At 40.6% G+C, this 20837-nt stretch overlaps 1 protein-coding gene across 2 annotated transcripts in view; it reads left to right on the top strand.

The window, feature by feature from the left end:
- The window catches only part of PRDM6 (PR/SET domain 6), a 99006-nt gene that overhangs the window by 9025 nt on the left and 69144 nt on the right, over nt 1-20837 (top strand). For both annotated transcript variants that reach the window (XM_080679618.1, XM_080679617.1), the window contains one exon: nt 1054-1361. In XM_080679618.1, the coding sequence (XP_080535744.1) occupies nt 1054-1361 (308 nt within the window). The remainder of the gene's footprint in view (nt 1-1053; nt 1362-20837) is intronic.

Here is a 20837-nt window from a genome sequence, read left to right as displayed (position 1 = left end):
CCGCTCCCCGCGGCCGCCTGGCCTCTTACCTCGAGTTTGAGTGGAAGCACACTGGGTGTCTACAGCCCGGCCCCCCAGGGTGGGGGTCCCTTCGAGCTGGGGAACATCGGAGAGAGACAGCTTCGCAACAACTCACAGTGTATACGGCAGGTGATAGCATTTAGCCTGGGCGGCCACCGTCTGGGCAGGAGTTGGGGCCCTCTCCATGGAACCTGTATTCTGATCATTAAAGACCCATTACCCCGATCGTTAAATTTGCTATTTGTTTCTTTTTGGCTTCTGGGAAGAGCTGGCACGCAAGCATGGACTCCCCTAACCCGCCGGAACATCCCTCCTCTCCCCATCAACCCCCGCCCGCCTGGCTGAAGCTCGTAGAGTGGGCACTGGCGGGCGCTGAGGGATCCCGCGCTCCCCGGGGGCTGTGTCTGGGGCTCCGGCTCTGCCCTCTGGGGCGCTGGAGTGGGGGCCTGGGGCCGGAGGAGTGGGAATGGCGCTGCCCACCTGCACTGGTGACTTTCAAAGTGTCTTGTATCTTTGTAAAAAGAGGCGAGCCAAATGTCTCCGGGCGACTCATGTAGAATCTCTCCCAGATATCAAATTGGCCAGAGACGGGCTGTCTGTCTCGAGCTTTCTTCCTGGTACAATAAACACCCTTGGAAACACCTGATCGAGAGAACTCGCGGGGACCGGGAGGATCAGAGGGAACTGGAGACAGAGGGGAGAGGGAGAGCTAGAAGCCGGGAGGAGAAGGCGCGAACCGTCGGTTCAGCGGAGACCACAACGCCGCCCACACCCAGTTCGGAAGGCATTTAGGGGTCCCGGGGTTCTGACCCAGTACCAGGCGGATTTGGGTTCAGCAAATTCCAAGGGAGCGATTTGGGTTCACCTCTCCCCCTACTCCCAGTAGCCTCAGCGCCCTCACGCCTTCACCTCCCTTGCAGGTGGCTCAGGGGGTGGGGATGCTTTTGTCTCGGGAATTTACCGGAGGGTGGGCCTCTGGAGCTGCCAGTTAACCTCTCCTTTCCCTCCCTCCCTCCCGCGTATCCCCGGCAGGTTGCGACATGTGCGCGGACAACCGCCACGGAGAGTGCCCCATGCACGGGCCGCTGCACTCGCTGCGCCGGCTGGTGAGCACGGGCAGCGCCGCGGCCGCCGCGCCCCCGCCGGAGATGCCCGAGTGGCTGCGGGACCTGCCGCGCGAGGTGTGCCTGTGCACCAGCACCGTGCCCGGCCTGGCCTACGGCATCTGCGCGGCGCAGAGGATCCAGCAGGGCACCTGGATCGGGCCCTTCCAGGGCGTGCTCCTGCCCCCAGAGAAGGTGCAGGCCGGCGCGGTGAGAAACACGCAGCATCTCTGGGAGGTAAGTCGCCCCCCGCCTCACGGAGCCAGAGATTTGGGCCGCCGAGAGCCTGGCCCTTGGAGGGTGGCAACTTCGGGGAGAGCTTCCCTTGTTTCCTAGAGAGTAATAGTGGCGAATAGATTTCTCCGGTCATGCAAATGCCTGGTGTTTCACCGTCTGCTGTAAAGACGTGAGGTGCTCCACCTGACACAAAGGCAACCGAGGGACACAGGGCCTGCAGGTTTCCGACGGTGGAATCCCTTAAGGAGCCTCTGTTGCAGCTGAGATGGATTTGGTCTTTGATATCCTGGCTTCTTGAAAGAGAAACCAGCTGAGGAGATGGAGCAGAGGGCTTGGGCCTTGGGGTGTAAGCTGGGTGAACTTTTTGTCCCATTCTAAGCTCTTCCAGTGTGTTTTTGTGGACTGGGCAAAAAGGAACATAAGCATAAATAGGAGGAAAGAGTCAAGCTCATTTTGTCAGATAAAAACAATTTTGTAAACACCGAATCTGAGAGACGGCAACATGTTACGTTCATAACTTTCAAAGTTCCCGCAGTAAGCAAATTATAGTATCGTGAATCAGAAATCACAAGTTCGGGTTCTTCTCTGTTGTCTTTTGCAGTAACAGTGATGCAGTCTTCAAGAAAATAAAAAATCAAAACACAGGGACACTTTGTGACAATAACCCAGTTGAAGAAAATGCTTCAATAGCACAATCTTACCTGACACTATTATTTAAAAATAAACCACCTCTTTGAAAAAGGTTAACCCAGGGGTGGGCAAACTTTTTGACTCGAGGGCCACAATGCGTTCTTAAGCTGGACCGGAGGGCCGGAACAAAAGCATGGATGGAGTGTTTGTGTGAACTGATATAAATTCAAAGTAAAGGAGCGGAGGGGAGAGCAAGAGAACCGGATAGAACAGCCGGATCCGGCCCGTGGGCCGTAGTTTGCCCAAGGCTGGGTTAACCAGAGCTTTCTCCCAAAGCTTCATGGTTGATTGTTGAGGTCCACTCCTGCAGAGATAGACCCTTAGCCTGTAGGTCATGCCCCCACAGGTTAGCCACCTCCCACCCCTGGAGTTATTTATGAAATACAAGATGCTAGAAGTCTTACTCTTCAGGGTAAGACTTCTAGCATCTTGCCTGACCGAGGCCAGGCAATATAATGGAGTGGGAATAGCCAGAGAAGGAAGTTTCTGAAATGTCAGCAGCCAAGTTGGCATGGACCTTAGGGCTCCATTAATGGGTCATTTCTACAGCAGCTTGCCCCTCACACTTGGCTCGGTGGCCAGTCAAGATGATTATTTTCACTGTGAGCTGCCTCCTATTCACTAACTAAAACTCATGGGACTCAATAACCCAGTCATATTTTTGCTGAGCACTCATTCTGCCCAGCACTATGTTAGGCCTTGGAGATACAGTGTTGTGAAAAGCAGATCCAGCCTCCAGAACCCTTACATAACTGTTGGCAATGGGATGTTGAGGCCTGTGTCCCAAAGCCTCCTTGAATGGGGGAGGAGCTAAGAGGATGAGCTCACAGCCCAACACCCCAAGATGACCGAATAGGGGATATGGGCTACATACCCTATAGGGCAAGCATGTCAAACTGGCGGCTCGCAGGCCTCTTTATTTAAACGAGTTTGACATGCTTGCGTAGGGTATGAGCTGAGTTTCCTACAGTTATCTGCTGGTGCCTGTGCCTGGTTCCCAGGTTTCATTTCACTCCCAAAGTGAAATTTAGTCCTTCTGCATAAGATTCTTGACTGAGGAAAAAAAAGTTGGGCATATTTATTTTACCAAATAGTGCTTTTTCTCTTTTTAACAGAAATTTTTATAGGAAAAGAAGGCAGGAGAAAATGGCCTGGTATGGTACATTAGAGGCACGTTAGAAGTTAGAGCTTTTGGATAGAAAAAAATGACAAGTGGGAAATAATCAAAGCGTCTGGTTTCGAAATATTTCCCAGTTGTTTTTTGTTCCTGACTAATTAATCGTAACCTCCAATGCGGTTTAAAGTTTACAAAACTCTTCTAATCAGTTTTCATGTTCCAGTGGTGTTATTAGGAACTCTAATACCATACAGTTAAAGATCTGCCAATACTTTTCTGAGGAAATTATAAAGTAATTGTTCAGTGGTACAGATTTGCTCTATCTGAAACTGTTAAAAGTGAACATTATTGCCCTGTGATGACTTGGGGTTAGAGTGCCAGGGGACAAATCCATAAACATGAAGAAAAAAATCCTATAGTTTTAAGTGTTGTGTCTTTTTTTTCCCCTAAATGTCTGTGGATGATTGGGATGTTGTTAGGAGACCACTATGCATGTAGAACATGGTTGATATATAATAAACTAAAAACATGGAGCCTTTCTTTTATTACCTTTACTTGTACTTGATGAAGTTTAAATTCTGTTTTAGTAAACAGACTGGGAAATTTAATTAGGTTTTGTTGTTGTTGATATTTCAATAGACATAAAGTGAGTTTTACCTGTTGTTTGTGTGAGTTGAGTGTATTGGGGGGGGTGATGCATAGAAGTGGTTCTATGTTATAAAAATGAGTTGCTTGGTGTATGCATTAATGATCTACAGGTCCCTTCTCCCAATTCAGGACAGTCTATTTGTTTTTATCATTGTAGGAACAGTTAGAATAACACACGTTTAGGAGATTGAAGGGATATTAAATGCAGCCATGAAATGTATCAGTCTCCTGAGGGATCATGTAAAATGTAACTGACTGGGGCCAGGGAACTTAGAGTCGATGTCTATTGGTAAGAAAAAGCTCTTTAATAGGTTTCAGATTTTTATTAGTATCATTTATTTTTAAGCATTATGATTTATTATTTTTATGAAATGTGACTATTTGAATTAAGTTATATTTATAACAGAAGATTCTAAATGTTGCATTGTTCCTTAAATTTTATTCTTTCCTTTCAAACCTAATTCAATTGTGAAAATTTTTAATCATTTTATTATTTATATTTAGAAAGAATCAGTAATTGGAATACACTGTAGGTCTATAGGAAATTTTGGCAATAATTATTTATTGTGTGACTCATGTAAAAATTATCCATTTTAAAAACACACTCTTTTAGATATCTTCCAGAATATCACATTGACATAAAGCAGATCTTTAAAAAATTAAAAGCAGTTGAATCATGACTATTTTATTTTAAAAGTCAACTGGAATCGTTTTTCTTTCTCACATTTTTTTTTTCAAGTCACTTGCTGATGAAGAAATGTCTTTATATTTAGAGTTCAATACTCAGGTCCTGATGGATCTCACCAGGGTTACTTATCTTTATTTCAGTACAATAAATGGATTGCTAATCTTTTCCCGTCACTGTTTCCAAGTAGATGATGGATTTTTGTTTCAGTTTACAGTTCATTGTTTTTAGTATGGTTGTACTTTATTATACACATGAAGGCTTATTAGAGAAAACATCAGATTCACCTTAGTTACTTCTTTTGTTTAATAATTAAAAGCTATATTTTCTTTGTAGAAAAATGACTTTTTAATATTTAACATACATCAGCTATGGAGAGCTTGTTTGATTGGTTTGTAAGTGTGCTAACATCATCTTTGTGTATAATCCTGGTTCTTAAGAATATAGCAATTTAAAGAAAGTTCAATATCATTCTGTTACCTTCAATATGTTTTGACTTTTTTGAGTGTTTATGGGAAGTTCTAAGAGTTTTTCTTTTTTTAGCAACAAATGACAGTAATTTTTTTGTAATTTAAGGAGATTAATAAGCTAAAAGCCAAATAATCTCTTTTTGGCCAGTTTCTTTTAAAATCAGAATTTTAATATGTTCTACAAGAAATAATAAATTCAGATAGTTTAAAACAAAAACATTACAGGATGGATTAAATAATCACTTGCCTTGCTTATGTACATTTATTCCAACAAGACTTGAATGCATGATATATTTCTAGCTCCTTGGACGTAATGGGAAAAATCTTTCTGAATGTTTTGCAAAGAAAACATAGTCTTTCTCAGCAATTAGGTCTTATTGATGAGAGTGAGATAATTTTATCCTAATGTGTTTTCTAATAAAGAGGTGAAAAGGCACATTTGATTCCAACATTTATGAAAACATTATCTCAATTATTAATGTGTTCTTTTCCCTTTGAGATAAATTAATCTAGTTGCACATGGTTTCCCCTTTCTGTTTAACATCAGAATTTAATATGGCTGGACCTGAGGAATGTACACTGTATACTTAAAATTCTACTGGAATAAAATACGGAAGTTTAAAATAGTTACAGTTTAAGATAGGCCAGAATTACTCAGGCCTTTCAATTCAAAGTCTGATTTGACAAGAAATTTTAGCAATGATGACAAAATAAATTGTACTTATTTTCACCCTAAAAAAATTATTCTGCTAATTGAACTAATGTAGTGACTTGTTAGGATTACAGTCAAGGTACTAGAAAGGGATTTAATTTTACAGAACCTGTTTTCCTTTTGCCTGAGTAAATTTGAGTGTCTCATTTTCACTTGTACTATGTGGACACTTTCATTATTTTTCTTCAGAAAATCAAAAGGGATAACATAATATGGTTCTCTTTGTGGTTTGATGTTGTGCCATAATATTTTAGATTTAATAAGAATGTTGCTTTTAAGCAAATGGTCTATTTTTCATCATTAACGTTTAAGTTAGGTCAAAAGACTTTAATGAAAACCAATATTAAAAATATATTACACGTTGCTGCATGTTTATATTTCAAAACCATCATAGGTAATTGGTACTAGCAGGAAATGAATTGATTTTATATTTTAAATGTATTTTATGTTTCTATAAATGACCCAATTCCATTTATAGTACTTACCCATTTGTATGGATTTAGATGTTGAAATAAATTATTTAAAATTAACTATTTTAAATTAAAATAATTTTAAAATCAAATTAAAATCATTTAAAAATGGTTCCAGTGATAGTACTGTAACTATATACTCCATATTTTGCTTTATAGATTTGGCTCAATTTGGCTTGACTCATCAAAACACCAGGGGGATAGAATTATGTGGCTGTCACAGTTATCGTGAAGTAAAAATTGTGTTTCTCAGTAATTTATCATTTAATACACTAGACTGCTTGTCAGCTTGGTTTTGAATGTGTCAGTTTTATGAAATCCAAATAATTTCTCCTTAAAAATAAACCATAGTAATGTTACTGTTATATTTTAAATTATGCAGGGTGACAGCTGGTATATCTCTTTGGTTTTGCCTCATTTGATTTGAAGATGTCTTTTACAGTGGTGCCCATTTGATAGAGTGTGAGCATTTTGTAGTTTTACATAAACTGTAAAACCATCTGCTGCCTGTTGGAATGGTTTCCAGCATTGTGTTAAAAATCAAAACTTAGTACTTAAAATTGGCTTTGAAAAGAACCATGTAAAGTCTTATTCCTTTTAACTTATGCATCCCCCTGGACAGTGCCACCTTGGTTTTCTAAGTCCCAAAATGACTCTGCTTTAAAAAAAAAAAAAAAAAAAAAAAAAAAAAAAAAAAAAAAAAAAAAAAAAAAAAGAATTATAACAGCCATTTGGAAATTCTCATGCTAGCGAGGTTTCATCCAGATATGCATGTGACGCTACAGTGCGTTAGTTGCAAATGCTTTATAAAGAGTGATATGTTTTGTATCTCATTAGTCAGTTCAGTTTATCTGTTGTTTACAGATTTCTTCTTTTATTGATAGCATTTATCCATGTAAAGAAAATAATTTAAGTATTTTTTGACTGCATATTTTCTTATATAATTTAAAAAAATTGTTTTTTCAAACTGACTTACAAGTGGGGTAGAGAAATTCAAATTAGAGTCTCAGACGTTCCTGGATAGATGAGGTACCCGCCCGCCACCCCCGTGACTGCATGGCAGCAAGCGATCTGGTGAAAATGTGATTATGGCAACACTGGGTCTGAGAGCCTGCAGGGGAGCCTTTATGGTTCAGTGCCAATTAAGGCAGTTTTAATTATTGGAGTAAATTTATTGTTATCCAGAAATCACTTATAGTTGGAGTATAACACTATGGGTTTTAAAAAATGAATACAAAAACTGCCTAGTAGCTAGCTGAGGAACCATGTCCACAGTATCAAAATTCCCTTTTCTCGGAGAGTGGATGTGATGCGTTGATAGTGTAGGGGGAATGTTTTGCCGTTTTTAAGTGCGTGCACAGAACCGCTTTTAGACTGCCTTGCTCTGTCTTTTTCTTTCTTTCTTTTTAAGAATCGTATGTACTCCAAGATTTCGTGAGTTCAGGCATTCCTTGTGTATTTACACAAGAAATACAGACTCCGGTATAACTACTTAGCATAAAAGCCAGAGAAGCCAGAGCAGAATATACTTTTCCTTGTAAGCATTTGCCACCTCACTCAGATAAGTTACAGAATTCCATTATCCAAATTGTTACACATGTGTGACAGAGGTTGACCTTTCGTCATGTCAATCCTTTTTGTGTAGGCCCCAGGCTCCAGCCTAATGGCTCAAACCCTGATTTACTCACTGTAATAAGGGCAGGAGGTCGAGCAATTGTCAGGCTGCCTGTTCGTACTCTTCTTGGAGCCTGGTTGAAGGCTGTTAACACAAAGCTTTTCAAAGTGAATTTACAACCAGCACCACTGACAGAGGCCAATCAGTGCACCATAAATGTCAGGTTAGTGAGATTGAGCAGTAAGTAAAGTACTGACAGCACACTATTGGCTGGAATCAATTGGCCAGGGTTTAACTGAAGAGAGCAATCTACGTGTGGCGGGCTCAGGGCGAGAGCTAAGTGTGCAGCCTCGGTTTCCATGGACCATCTGTAGGTTTACCTGTGAGCAGGAGCGCAAGGGTGGGATGTCACCCATTTGCTTGGGTGCATCCGTAATCTTCCGTGTTGATGTACTTTAGGATTTGAAAGTTGAGAGTGGCCGAACCTGCTGATGCTGAGGTCGGTGGTAAAAACACACACACACAAAAAAACAGCCCAGGAAAAAAGGATCACCTTTGACAATATGGGGCTGTCAGAACTGAGGACACAACCAGTGCATTACAGTTCAGGGAAAGGTAATTTGTTCAGATTTCTAAACGAAAGCAGGCATTTACAGGAGAGTGCAGATACGAGCCGGCTCTTTCGCTCTTCCTGAGGCTTAGCAGTGTGAAACTTTCATGGAAGTCACTAATGAGTGATTATGGGTTGAGAGTCTGAATATCCATGAGATGTGGTTTCCCCACCAGACGGAATGTTTTTATCATTTCGTGTAATGACAGCCTGGACAACAATTCATTTAGCTCTGAAGGCATCAGCATTAAAATGGAGGAATCCATTAAGATGCTGTATGCAAGGATTTATAAATTAGGCAATTTCCTTGATTATTGCAATCATTTACAAAATTGATTGTTCCCGTGTGGTATAGACAGATTTCAGCAACGATCATTGACAACAAACACATTCTCTGATATCTATAGCTACTGGTCACTAAAGCAGGTCACTATTCCTTATCCTCCCTGCTGTTCTTGGTCTCAAGGTCAGACAGACTTTCAAAGAAGCTTAAAAATAATGAGTTTTCACAGGAGATCCACCCAGGCTGGGAGGGTAGGTGCAAGTTGTGCTAAAGGATGCATTGTTTTTATATTTCAATCTCAATTTTGGAGGAGGGTGTTGATGATCCTGATATGCTTCAGATCAGTAGCACAGATTTTGAGATGATGCCAACCTAAAAGGAAATTATTTTCACAAATTGCAGTTGTAAATATTTGTTTGATTGAAGATCTAAAAGTCAATAATGTGTTTTATTTGTTGGTCCTTAGAGTTCTAATTATCCAATAGATATATCTTGGAGTCGCTGGATTTTAGGTCAATTAATTCTGGAAAGCATAATAAAGACATTGTTACAAGTGTGAAACGTTCAAAATGTTGCAGTTTTTCCTATACAAGAACACTCACAGGTTCACTTGGTACTTAATCACTAACCACAAACCACAAAGTTGTCTTTATTCCTGAAGTATCAGAGATGGGCATGCCAAATGTGTATACAAATTTCTGTCCAATGAAAGCTAGCAGTTTATGCTTAGTACAAAATAACTGAATTTAGGTATTTACTTTTAATCATCTTTTTGTTTTTAATCATAATTTTCCATTCTTGGATCTCAGATTGGGGCTTGAAAATAATAACATTTTAGAAAATTGCTTAACACTGTTGGGAAGGCCAAAAATTTTTAGTTTGTCCTGATTTTTATATATATAATAATTTGATTTCAAGGTATTCCTTTGGTTAAAAGGAGAAATGCTATGTTTGGTGGCACCCTGTATTTTTATTTGACTATGGCTGCTTAATATGTTTGCTCTGAAGTTTGTTTTCATTTTTAATTAATTGTAAAATTCACTGCTTAAAAATTTAATGAAAAGGCATTATTTTCACTTGTCTTGATATTATCTCCTCATTTTTATTAATTTTTTTTGGGGGGGGCAGTATTTCTGGTTTCTGTTAAGACTTAAAAGCCATGTGACTAGATTTGTCTTGTGTGAACTGAATGAAGCACTCAGTTTTATAGATGTTTTTGCCCGCACCCTTGTACATTTATTTAATAAACCAAAATCTACTGCATGCAATTGTGAAATGATATGGGATTAAGCCCATTTTATTAAAATGAACAGTGTTTTTCACTCTCTGTGATCATTTTAAATTAAAGCTGCCTCAGATAATGAAGTGTTTTCTATAGAAACATTCAGTGTAATCTAATTCAGTAGAAACTTCTTAAGTGCTTTTTAATTGGAATCAAATGAAATGTAATCAAGTCATGTTTTCAGTGTCTTGTAAAGCACCAAGACCTAAGTGTTGTTAACACACTTGGGAATATTAAGGTTTATCACAAAAGTAACAGAATTAAATTCTCAGATATTCATGTAAACTCCAGTATGGTAGATAACCCATAAATAAATTCTAGGTTAGAGTACAGTGCTTTCAGAATCTGTTGTGTTTGTCCCAAACTAATATTAAACTTCATTTGTGATTAAAAAATGCACAAATAGTACCTGGGGGAAAGAGTTCCGGAAAATATTGTGCTATTGAGGAAAGCAATTAATTTCAATTTATTGCAATTTAAAATTTGACCTGCATAATCTATGAGGTGGGAATCTAATTATTAAGATTTAAAATGGTAGAAATGAACTTTTATATTAAAAATAATTAAAGCTCATTGGCCCTGGCCTGGTGGCTCACTTGGTTAGAGCATTGTCCTGATACACCAAGGTTGTGGGTTCAGTTCATAGACGGGGTACATATAAGAATCAAACCAATGAATGCATAAATAAGTGGAACATCAAATCGATGTTTCCCTCCCTCTCTCCCTTCTTCCCTCCCGCCCCCCTTCTTCCCCTCCTTCCTCTCTATCTAAAAGCAATAAAAAAGAATGCTCATCATAAGAATTCAAACTATATGAAAATATAAACCAGTGGTAACCATTGTTGATGATTTTCATAATGGCCTTTAAAGAGATGACTAAGTAATATAATACATATTTATTTCATTGAGTCACAGTTTTGGTAAAAGATATCCACACTATCTCCTTGATACTGCAAAACACATTTTTAAAGCAGCAACCAATGGGATAGTCTTCATAGGCTCTCCTGCAAATGTTTGAATTTGGCTCACCCATGAATAGATCTTAATTTTGTGTCTAGTCCCTTCTCCCCTCTCTGTATTTTTCCTGGTGGGAAATTTCATTAACAGTCTACAGAGCCCACTGATAGTATAGAAACACTTCTACCTATATTGTTTGTATGTTTTATAGCATGTCTTTAATAAGACCAGAGCCTTTCTGGAGTCTTTAGGGAGATTTTAATGGCCCTCACAGAGGAAGGAGGAAATATTTGTTTTCCTTTTTTGCACATGAAGTTGTTAGCAAAAAGAGGATCAGATCTTTTTGAAGTGCTTTTCTAAGTAGGAAGACATTAATTTATCTAGTTGTGAGGCTTCAGTGAAACGTCTTATTTTCTTTGTGCCTCTATTTCTCCATGTGTAAAAAGGAGTTGTACTGGAGTATTATGCAAATTAGAGAGACACTATTTATGACTTTTGTGTAACCAGAGAGATTTTACTTTTTCAATTGGAATTTTAATAGTAATTTTTAAGTCTCTAGAGGATACAGAAAGTCATAAATAACCGCATTTCTTGTCTGTTAAAACCAAAGATTATACTTAGTAGACCATGACACCCAGTTTGGACTTAATTACAACAAAATCAGGCTTAGCTAATATTTAAATGCACATTTTTTATCACAGCTTATCAGTAAGACAAAATTATGTATTAAAGGGATACCACACAACATGGATGTAAAGAGTCATTGGATGGCTTTAATTTCTTTTTTTTAATTTAAATTCTTTATTGTTTAAACTATGGCTTTAATTTCTAAAACTACATTTCTAATGGAGGCCAACAAGGGCAAGTACAAATACTGGGCACATGAACATTTCCTAGAGGTACAAGATTTCAGAAAGTGAAATCACTCTTACTCCTCACAACAGAGAACTGACTTTCAAAATGAAATGTAAGGGGAAATGACTTAGTCACACCTAGAAAAACCATGAGGAAGCCCCAGCCACAAGGTCTTTTGATCATAGACATCAGATCAGGAGCAGTTCATCAGGTGGGTATGGCACTAGCTGTTGAATTCTGAATAGAAAAACATCTCAATGCCTAGCATATTGTGGCTTGTGAATAAATGTTAAATGACAACAAATCAACATAATGGCACAGTTGCCACTGTCCATAAAAAGGGGTGTACAGCTGTGTGTATACCAGTGAATACTGATGTAATAGTACATCATAGAAATTCTGACTATGTGTCCATGTTGACCCCATGAAAATCAAGAATTCCAAGTGATAGTCTGCATTTAGAAAATTTTTGATAAAAAAATAAACACAAATATCAAAACGTGTCATAAAGAAGAAAAACATAGACTGAAATGAGTATTTTTCCTAACACATATTTATTTCATATTGTAATCATTTCTGTTACGGTATCTGGAGTTTTTACTTAGATGGTACCCTAAGAAGGCGTGATATTCAAAATATTTTACAAACCAGATTATACCCTGCCCCACAAACCTGGATGCTGCATTCATATCTGCACTCCACCAGCCCCTCTGTGCAGTCCTGTAGCACATAGAGAGGCCCTGTGTACTCCTTCATGTTGATTGAGATTTGTAGTCTGTAAGTTTTCCTTATACCAACTTCACCTACAAATTTGCTGATCTTTTTCTGTCTTCCCCTTTCTTAGTAACATCAAGCCTGTTTTCTGATCTTACCTTCTCACACTCAGACGGCTCACCTGTTCTTACTGTTTCACTGACTCATTATGCGGGGTGGCTCTCAGACTCCATTTGCTGCACGGATCCCTCTTACATCCTACATTCTTGGTTGTCTGAGGGCCATGTCCATTTCAATATCCTGACATGGTTTCAAGTTGAGTTCACTAACTGCCCCATTGCACATCTCCTCAACTAAGTGTCGCTTAATCCTTAACTTATGGTGCTCTCATAGTCCTTTTTAGCCAGTGAGCCCAACCTTTTGGAGTTACTGTAACAGCTTTTAAATATATTTGTATCTTAGCAACTAACAGAATGTCTGGCACATAAAAGGCATTTAATAAACACCATTGATCTGATAGCAGTAATGAGAGCTACCACCATTAAGTAATGAGACCATGTGTCCAGCACTCCGCTAAGAGTTTTACAGGGGTTATCTTAATTCATCTTCAGAGCCAAGGAGGTAGTCATTTTTCAGATGAAGACACTTTCAGATGAAGGCACAGAGAAGGTAAGTAACTTGCCCAAGGTTATATGCATTAAAGGTAGGATTCCCACTGAGGTGTTTTGGGCTACTGAGTCCTCAGTCTGAGGCTATGCTGCCTGCCCCCGCCGCTCCCCCCACCAGACCTGAACTCCCATTGTCTTGTGGACCTCTGTGCAGCTGACCTGGCTCCTGGACCTGGTGAGAGCCCCTTCCTTGGTGGGTACTGCTTTGGTTTCTCAGGCACAGCCCAGCCAGAGCTTCACAGAAGCCCGTAGCTCAGGCCCTTGACATGATTAGTGCACCTTGGTTCTAGGACTGTGGGCTTCATATTTATTACCCCAGAAAATGTAAACTCCCCAGCATTCAGGGACACACATGTATCGAGAAACTACCGTGAATGCGGCGTCCTGCAGGTCACAGAGATGGGCAAGACCAACTCTGCACTCAAAGACCGTAGAGAAGCAGGCCAGTGAGTAATTCCAGTTAAAAATAGCATGCAAAACATGGCTTTTTCTGGTTGCTCAGGAGAAAGGTGACTTCCTGCGGGAAGATCAGGGAATGGGGAGGAATTTAACCTGGGAACAGAAATGGTTAGTACCCAGGAGTCAGGGACTGGAAGGAAAGATGCTCCGGGGAAGATCAGCCCCTCATCAGTGGAGCTCCACAGCCCTGCCCCGCCCACCTTCATGCCTGCCTGCTCCTTCACCCTAAGGGAACTGCTTCCTGCTCCTTACTGACATCTTGCTAATGTCCAATGTCTCGCTACTGTCCACTGCTGTGATCTAGCCTGACCTTCTTTTTTTTTGGGGGGGGCGGGTGGGACCTGCTCTTGACCAGGAAGGTTCGCCCTTCTTATTGTGGTCACCCTTTATCTTTTACCTTTTTAGAGTCACATCACCCTATAATTCATTTTGGGCTAATCCCAGTTTTCACTACGCTTTCCATGTTTCCTTTAACCAACGCCCTGACAGCTGTGAAACTTCTGCTTTATCACTTGATATTGCAGCCTCAGTTGGTAAGCTCATACTTGGGACATACTTAGAGTTAAAAACACTTTATTATTTATATACCATTCAACCTTGAGTGGGCATCCTATATTTTTATTGGCCAAATTTGGCAATTTTATTAAGGTGATAATTGAGGAGAGACCTCATGGGAAAAGGAATGAGTTCTGTGACTGTCAGGGAGGCCAGCCTGCCAGAAGCCAGGGTTCAGAGGAATGTTGGGGGGCGGGGGGAGAGATAAGCTCAGATAAGTTAGACTTAGCATTTATTCTGAGTGAAGTAGATCTAATTGATCACTCAGGGTGCTGTGTGGAGGACAGTCTGCGATGGGGCAAGGATGGACGCTCTTAGGAGGAACTCAAAGGACAGGAAGTGGCTGAGGTAATCAGGAGTTGTGAACCTGTAGCTGTTATTTAAATCTATGGGACTATTTGAGGTCAGCTGGGGAGTGTGGGTAGCCCAAGCTTTGACTAGAGGAGGGCTAATATGTCTCCAGTTCCATAAATTTCCGTGGATTGGATCTGCAGGTTGAATGTGGATTAAGAGTCATGTACAGGGTGGGGCAAAAGTAGGTTTACAGTTGTTCATATGAAAATAATACCGTAATTAATAAATAATTATATAGGAATAAACTCTGTGTCTTGTATATTCATAACTGTAGACCTACTTTTGCCCCACCTGTAGTTGGGAATGGTTTGGGTGGCTCATCTCATTTCCCTCCTCTGCTAGTAACCGGCATAGTCCTCACTGTTCTCTGCATGGTTAACGTGACAGTGAGGCAGTAGGATAGTGGCTTTGGAATGATGTCATTACTCCTAAATGTGTTGGAATCTGTTAATCATGAGGTCATTATATGTTCCAGTTGTGGCCTATCCTGGAATCCTTCCCCAAAGAGAGGGATGCTTAATCTGACTCACCTAAATCTTCTATCAAAAACCTCATTCATCTCCTCTACCCAGAGTGGGGCATGCCCCTTACTCTCTTGCATTTTTCACAGTGCTTCTTATGAAGTCTTTATTTTTTTTTTATGATGACAAGGGATAAAGATAATCATGAAAGGGAATTTGGAAAACAGAAAAATATTTTAAAAGGAAAAGCGAAATGAGCTATATAATTAATTTGGTGTCATTCTTATTGCATTTAGTGTTTTCTTTTAATATATAGATGAAAACATGCTGTTTGTCTCATAAAATTATAAACAGTGTCCCCATACAGAAAATTCTTGGAGGGTATGGCCAATAAAATTATTAGCTATATGCTATAAAAATGTATTAGCTATATATGCTTAATATGGTTGAATTCAATTTTTGAACATTTGTGTTGACCCTCCCCTACCTTTGCACATCTCTCCTTACTTTGGACATATTACTAATCATTTGATATCCTGAGCGTATTGGGTCATGCTTGCCAAAATACCTGCAGGAAGAAATATGCACAGAGAAACTCACTTTATACGAATGACCATAATACGAAAAGCAACAGCAAACATTTGTCCATCGCTTTCTAATTTGTAAGAGATTTCACAACCCACACACTGATTTTGTAGCTGCAGCCTCTGAAATGCAGGAGCGCTCTGTCCGGGCTGGTGTGAGTGAGACGGGGGAGCTGGGGCCAGGAGGCTGCCTGCCCTTCCTCAGAAGGCCCGGGACTGCCTCTTTTGACCCGTGTGCTCCAGGGGAGCTTTCCATCTGTCCAAATGTTAGCCTGGAACTAAACGCCTCCACACAGGGATGAAATCCCTAACAAATGTAGCGACAACACTGAACATAAGGCCTTAATTTTTTTCCCAATTGCTTGCATTTACAGTTAATTCAATTTGAATTATAAGTCACCTCCATGCGCATGACTCATGCGCTCATTATTATGAGCTTTGTTTGCTGAAATGTACAAAACAGAGAGGAGTTGGTCTGCAAGCAATGCATAGCCAAGGTAATATTGAACTGGGTTCCAACTGAGAGAGTTGTTTCGTATCTTTGCACATCTTGTATTCGAGTTCTGGAATTCTCCAAGAAAACGAAAACATCTTTTATAAAAAATATATGTTTTTATTGATTGTTAGAGAGGGAGGGAGAGGGATAGAGAGAAATATCAATGGGAGAGAAACATAGATCAGATGCCTCCTGCACGCCCCTCACTGGGGACTGAGCCTGCAACTCAGGCATGTGCCCTGACTGGGAATTGAGCCAGTGACCTCCTGGCTCATGGGTTGACGCTAACCTCTGAGCCACACCAGCTGGGCAGAAACATCTTTTAAAAGCACATTTGGAACACTGTCCACAGTGGCTATTGGAGGGCATAAATATGCAAATCAAACTTAATTATGTAGCAAAGTGAAGGAAACATTTTTTTCCTATTCCAGGAAACTTTGCTTCAGGCCAGCTGAAACCCTTTTCCAAGTGCAGATCTTTGTGGATCCAGAAGGGCGATAAACTAGGCCTTGCAGTTGTGATGAAAGGGAGGAAATGGTTTCAAAAGCAGATCACTTTCACACTTTATGAAAGACTGGAGAGAAACAGTAAGGAAATGTCCAGAAAACAAGCATATAAATAGATAATTGCTGAAATATTTGGATAATTTTGAGAATAAATGCAGGCTAACATTTTTGGACAGTGAAATCAGCTTTTCATAATAACTCTGTCTCCCAGCCAGTAATTTCCTTGTTCTCCCTAATTTATTTCACTTCTGTGGAGCTGGCAAGTTCCTATGTTCCGTACCTCAAACAAACTGGTTTCCCCGCTACCACGTTCTGTTGTGAGACTCTTGTCTTGCTCCTGGCTTTTTTTAAAAAATTGATTTCAGAGAGGAAGGGAGAGGGAGAGAGAGATGGAAACATCAATGATGAGAGAGAATCATTGATCGGCTGCCTCCTGCACGCCCCACCCTAGGGATTGAGCCCGCAACCGGGCATGTGCCCTGACTGAGAATTGAGCAGTGACCTCCTGGTTCATGGGTCGATGCTCAACCACTGAGCCATGCCAGTCGGGTTTGCCCCTGGCTTTCATAAACAAAAGGGGAGCTCAGGATCCCCAAAAGGGCTTTGGGCTTTCTGATGCCTTTCCTTCCGGGGCTCCCGGGATGTCCAATATTGCAACAGTCCACTTAATTTGGGAGCCATGTCCAAAGTCACTGTAAAGTTATGCAACCTTTAACAGTCTTAGGGCTCCTGGTATGGTGGGTGGGGACTGGGAGAGAGCAGTAAACATACCCAGGCAGTCTCTGCTAGGCGCTATACCTAACGTCGTCAAGGCCAAGGTTGGAGGCTGTCGTAGAAGGCAGTGGGTCATTTGAGGTATCTTTGTGTTTTGTGTAGGTTTTTTTTTTTTTTTGTCATTTTTTTTCCTGGCTAAAGGAGAAGAGTGGCAGTGACTTTTACTTCTGAAAGCTCTGCTCAGGGGCCTGGCACAGTGGAAAATTTCATGCTCTTGACAGTGGATGGCAGCAAGTGTGTGTCTGGAAAGTTTAAAATGGACGCTTTAGGGGCCCATTAGAAAGGCATTGATAACCAGTAGGAAATAAGGTGGGTTGCCTTTTGGTGTGCTGCCACCTTTCCTGTTGGCTGGAGTCAGGGGTGGATTTTTCTCAGCGTCCCCCTGCTGACATAAGATCTCTAATGATAGAAGTGCTATTTAAAATCTTGCTGAAGTTGCCAGAGCAAGGAGTTTTATTAAAAGTAACTGTGGAGCGTGTCGCAGGGGGAATGAATGTGAAGTCCCAACAACGCTGCTTTGCATGCATGGTGACTGTCCAACTGAGAACTGGACCCAAAGTTGTGGAGATGTGTAAAGTATCGATGGAGGCAGTCCCAGTTCTGGAGGTGTTTGCCGTGGGACTAAGGAGAGCCATTCATCCGCTCATTCAGCGTAGATTTGATAAGTTTCTCTTATGTGCCAGATGCTACATACAGGGTCGCTGAAGGATAGTGTTGGGTTAAAAAGACACAGACTGTGCCTGGGAGAAGCTTACAGTCTATAAGGAAGACATCAACTATCTGAGAAAGATTTTGAGATGAAGCACATAAGGCAAGATGAGTATGTATGTTAGACACCTGACTGAGAAAATCCAGAGGGATAACTGAAGAGTGAAGGAAGGAGCAGCAGGGAGGAGCGTCACCTGAGGCCACTCCAGGCAGGTTTGCACGCACGTTTTTCAGGGATGAGAATATGTGGAACAGTAACCAGGAGGAGAGCTGGAATTTAAGGTGGGAAGAATAGCCATGCAAAGGCCCAGAGGAGTAGCAAGAAAGTCATTTTTGTTTAAAAGGCCGGCTTGGTTTGTAGGTCCCTCTCAGTGGGGTGATAGTAAGAAAGGAGGCTGAAGAACCAGGAAGGCACATTGATGAGCTTCTTGAAAACTGATTGGAGAGTTGAGAGTTGAAGTGCAAAGAGGAAACATAATTGCTAGGAGGGTGACTTGAGGAGGGCTGGTGGCAGATGAAGAGGACATGGGTTTGATTCAGCAGATGATATTTCAACTGGTATAACTAGAGGTAATGGAAGTTTCACGCCGTCTAAGATCCGGCCTACATTCAGACTAGTAACGATTATGGTAAAGCTAGCGGCATCCCGGCTCCCCAGAGAATGTCGATGACTAAAGCACAGCTCATCTTACACGCGAGCTGTCAGTGGGGGTACACAACACTGGGAGGGCACTCCAATGTTGTAAGGTCTTAGATTTAGTCTGTAACTCCAAGTAATATCTAATTAGAAGGACAAGGGAGGAGGAGGGGATAGTGGGAACAGAATAACGCTTGAAAGGGGAATGGGAACCTCTTTAAGGTAGGTAACAGTTCTCTGTGTTAGAAACTTTTTTTTCCTGATGGTGACGGTGGTAGGGTCACACATAGTTGTATGACCTTCTATTGGAACAAAGAGGAGTATCTTATGCTTTGTGACAGATGACTGCATTTTGTTAAGAGGTGGGGATCTAATTGTCTCTGCCCTTATGTAGTCTTTCAACAAACAATACAGAGCTGTGCAAATACAACAGAAAAAAACAAACAGAAATCTAGAAATCCCAGTTATATAGGAGCACAGAATTGAAAGATGGGAGTGAGGGTGTTTATAGGTCACTTCCAGAAAAATTTGGATAGCATACTGAGTGGCTAACATGTAGTGGGTAGCATTAACTGCTACTATCTCCTACACATCAAGATACGGGAGAGGGAAAATAACCTAAAACCTAAACTAACCTTTCAACTAATAACACGAAGGAATGCAAATTTTAAAATGAGTCCAGATTAGCATAGGGAAGAACAAGATGAGAGATTTAAAAAAAAAGAGAGAGAAGAAATGAGAACAAAATGGATGATAAAGGTTGGAAGTAGAGAAGGCCTGGGCAAAAGGATGAGTGTGTATATGAGAAGATAAAGAGAGAGCTACAGCGGGGAGAGGCACTGAGAGCAGCTGGGGCAGCCGGAGCTCCGGTGCACCGAGCACGTGCCGATTCCAGTCCTGCCACCTTCAGGGCCACCGGCTGCTTCTTCCGCTGCAACATCACTCCTCCTGCTACAGTGACCACAGCTTCTGGGGCGATGCCTAGCCCTGCCCCCTCTCGGAATTGGAGGAATGCATCTGTTCCTGGGCTGCAGATTAGGGCTTGGGGCTGGGGGACTCCAAGGAAAGCTGGAGTCCTTGGGTGGCCTCCCAAGACATGCTTCAGACCCTCAGCTGATATTTCTAAACTTCCTTCTCTGACCATCTATAGTTTCTGTTTTTAGAACTACATTGTCAGCGGTGTCAGACCCTTCCCTGATGATTCATCCCTTTAAGACTAGCATTACTATCTCTTGTTTGGAAATTAAGCAACAGAAAGGAATTCCAGGGAGCAAGTTAAGTAAAGACATTTAAATTAATGTATATCCATAAGGTTACACTACCAACTTAAGTCAGCTCAGTTTTATTCCAGAGCTTTATACAAGGTTTAAACATTTTATTTTATATATCAAAATTTATTTAATTTGAAATTTTTAAGTTGAGTTAAAATTTTTTAAAGGCTTTTCTCCCTCACTATTTCTTCTACAATACTAGTACACATTAGATATCTTGTAAAGAGTTATTGGTGAGTTTTGAGTATCTTTCATTTTAAAAAGGGGTTGATTTATTTATTTTCAGATCACCTTGCTCCAAAAAAAGAGATTTAAAGTGGCTCTTAGAAAGTCTTTAAGGTGGATGTTTTGAGAAGATGAAAATGGAAAATTCTAAATAGAAACAAATGTGCAGTATTTAAAACTATTCTAGGTACTGTTTTGATGCTGGAATGTGTTATGTCTGAGTAGTGTTGTCTTGACATGGTTGCCCGATGTTCCGTGCTTGTTTGCGGAATGGATGTGATGTTACCATGATGTGATACTGCTCCATGATCTGGAGGCATGTCATACATGGACAGAGTCGGGAGGCCACAGTCTCGGTCTGTGGGGAGTAGCTGATTAGTTGTGCAATGCTGGGCTTCTCTATTAAATTGTGTGGGGTTTTTTTCCTTAGTAAATAGGTAATTGGTGTTTATTACCAAAAATTCAGAAAATACAGAACAAAATTTAAAAATTCCATAGTCCACTACCTGGAGACAAACTCTAAAATTTTGAATGTATTTTTTCTAAAAAAATATATATGTATATTTGTGTGTATTATGCTGAAATTTTTTTTTACTTAAATTGTTGCCTAAGCATGTCCTAGTATCATTAATATTTTTAAAATCATCCTATTCAATATATTGTCCACCAAA

Source organism: Plecotus auritus (assembly GCF_963455305.1).
Source record: "Plecotus auritus genome assembly, chromosome: 7".
Taxonomy (NCBI): Eukaryota; Metazoa; Chordata; class Mammalia; order Chiroptera; family Vespertilionidae; genus Plecotus; species Plecotus auritus.
This window is presented reverse-complemented; position numbering and strand designations above follow the sequence as displayed.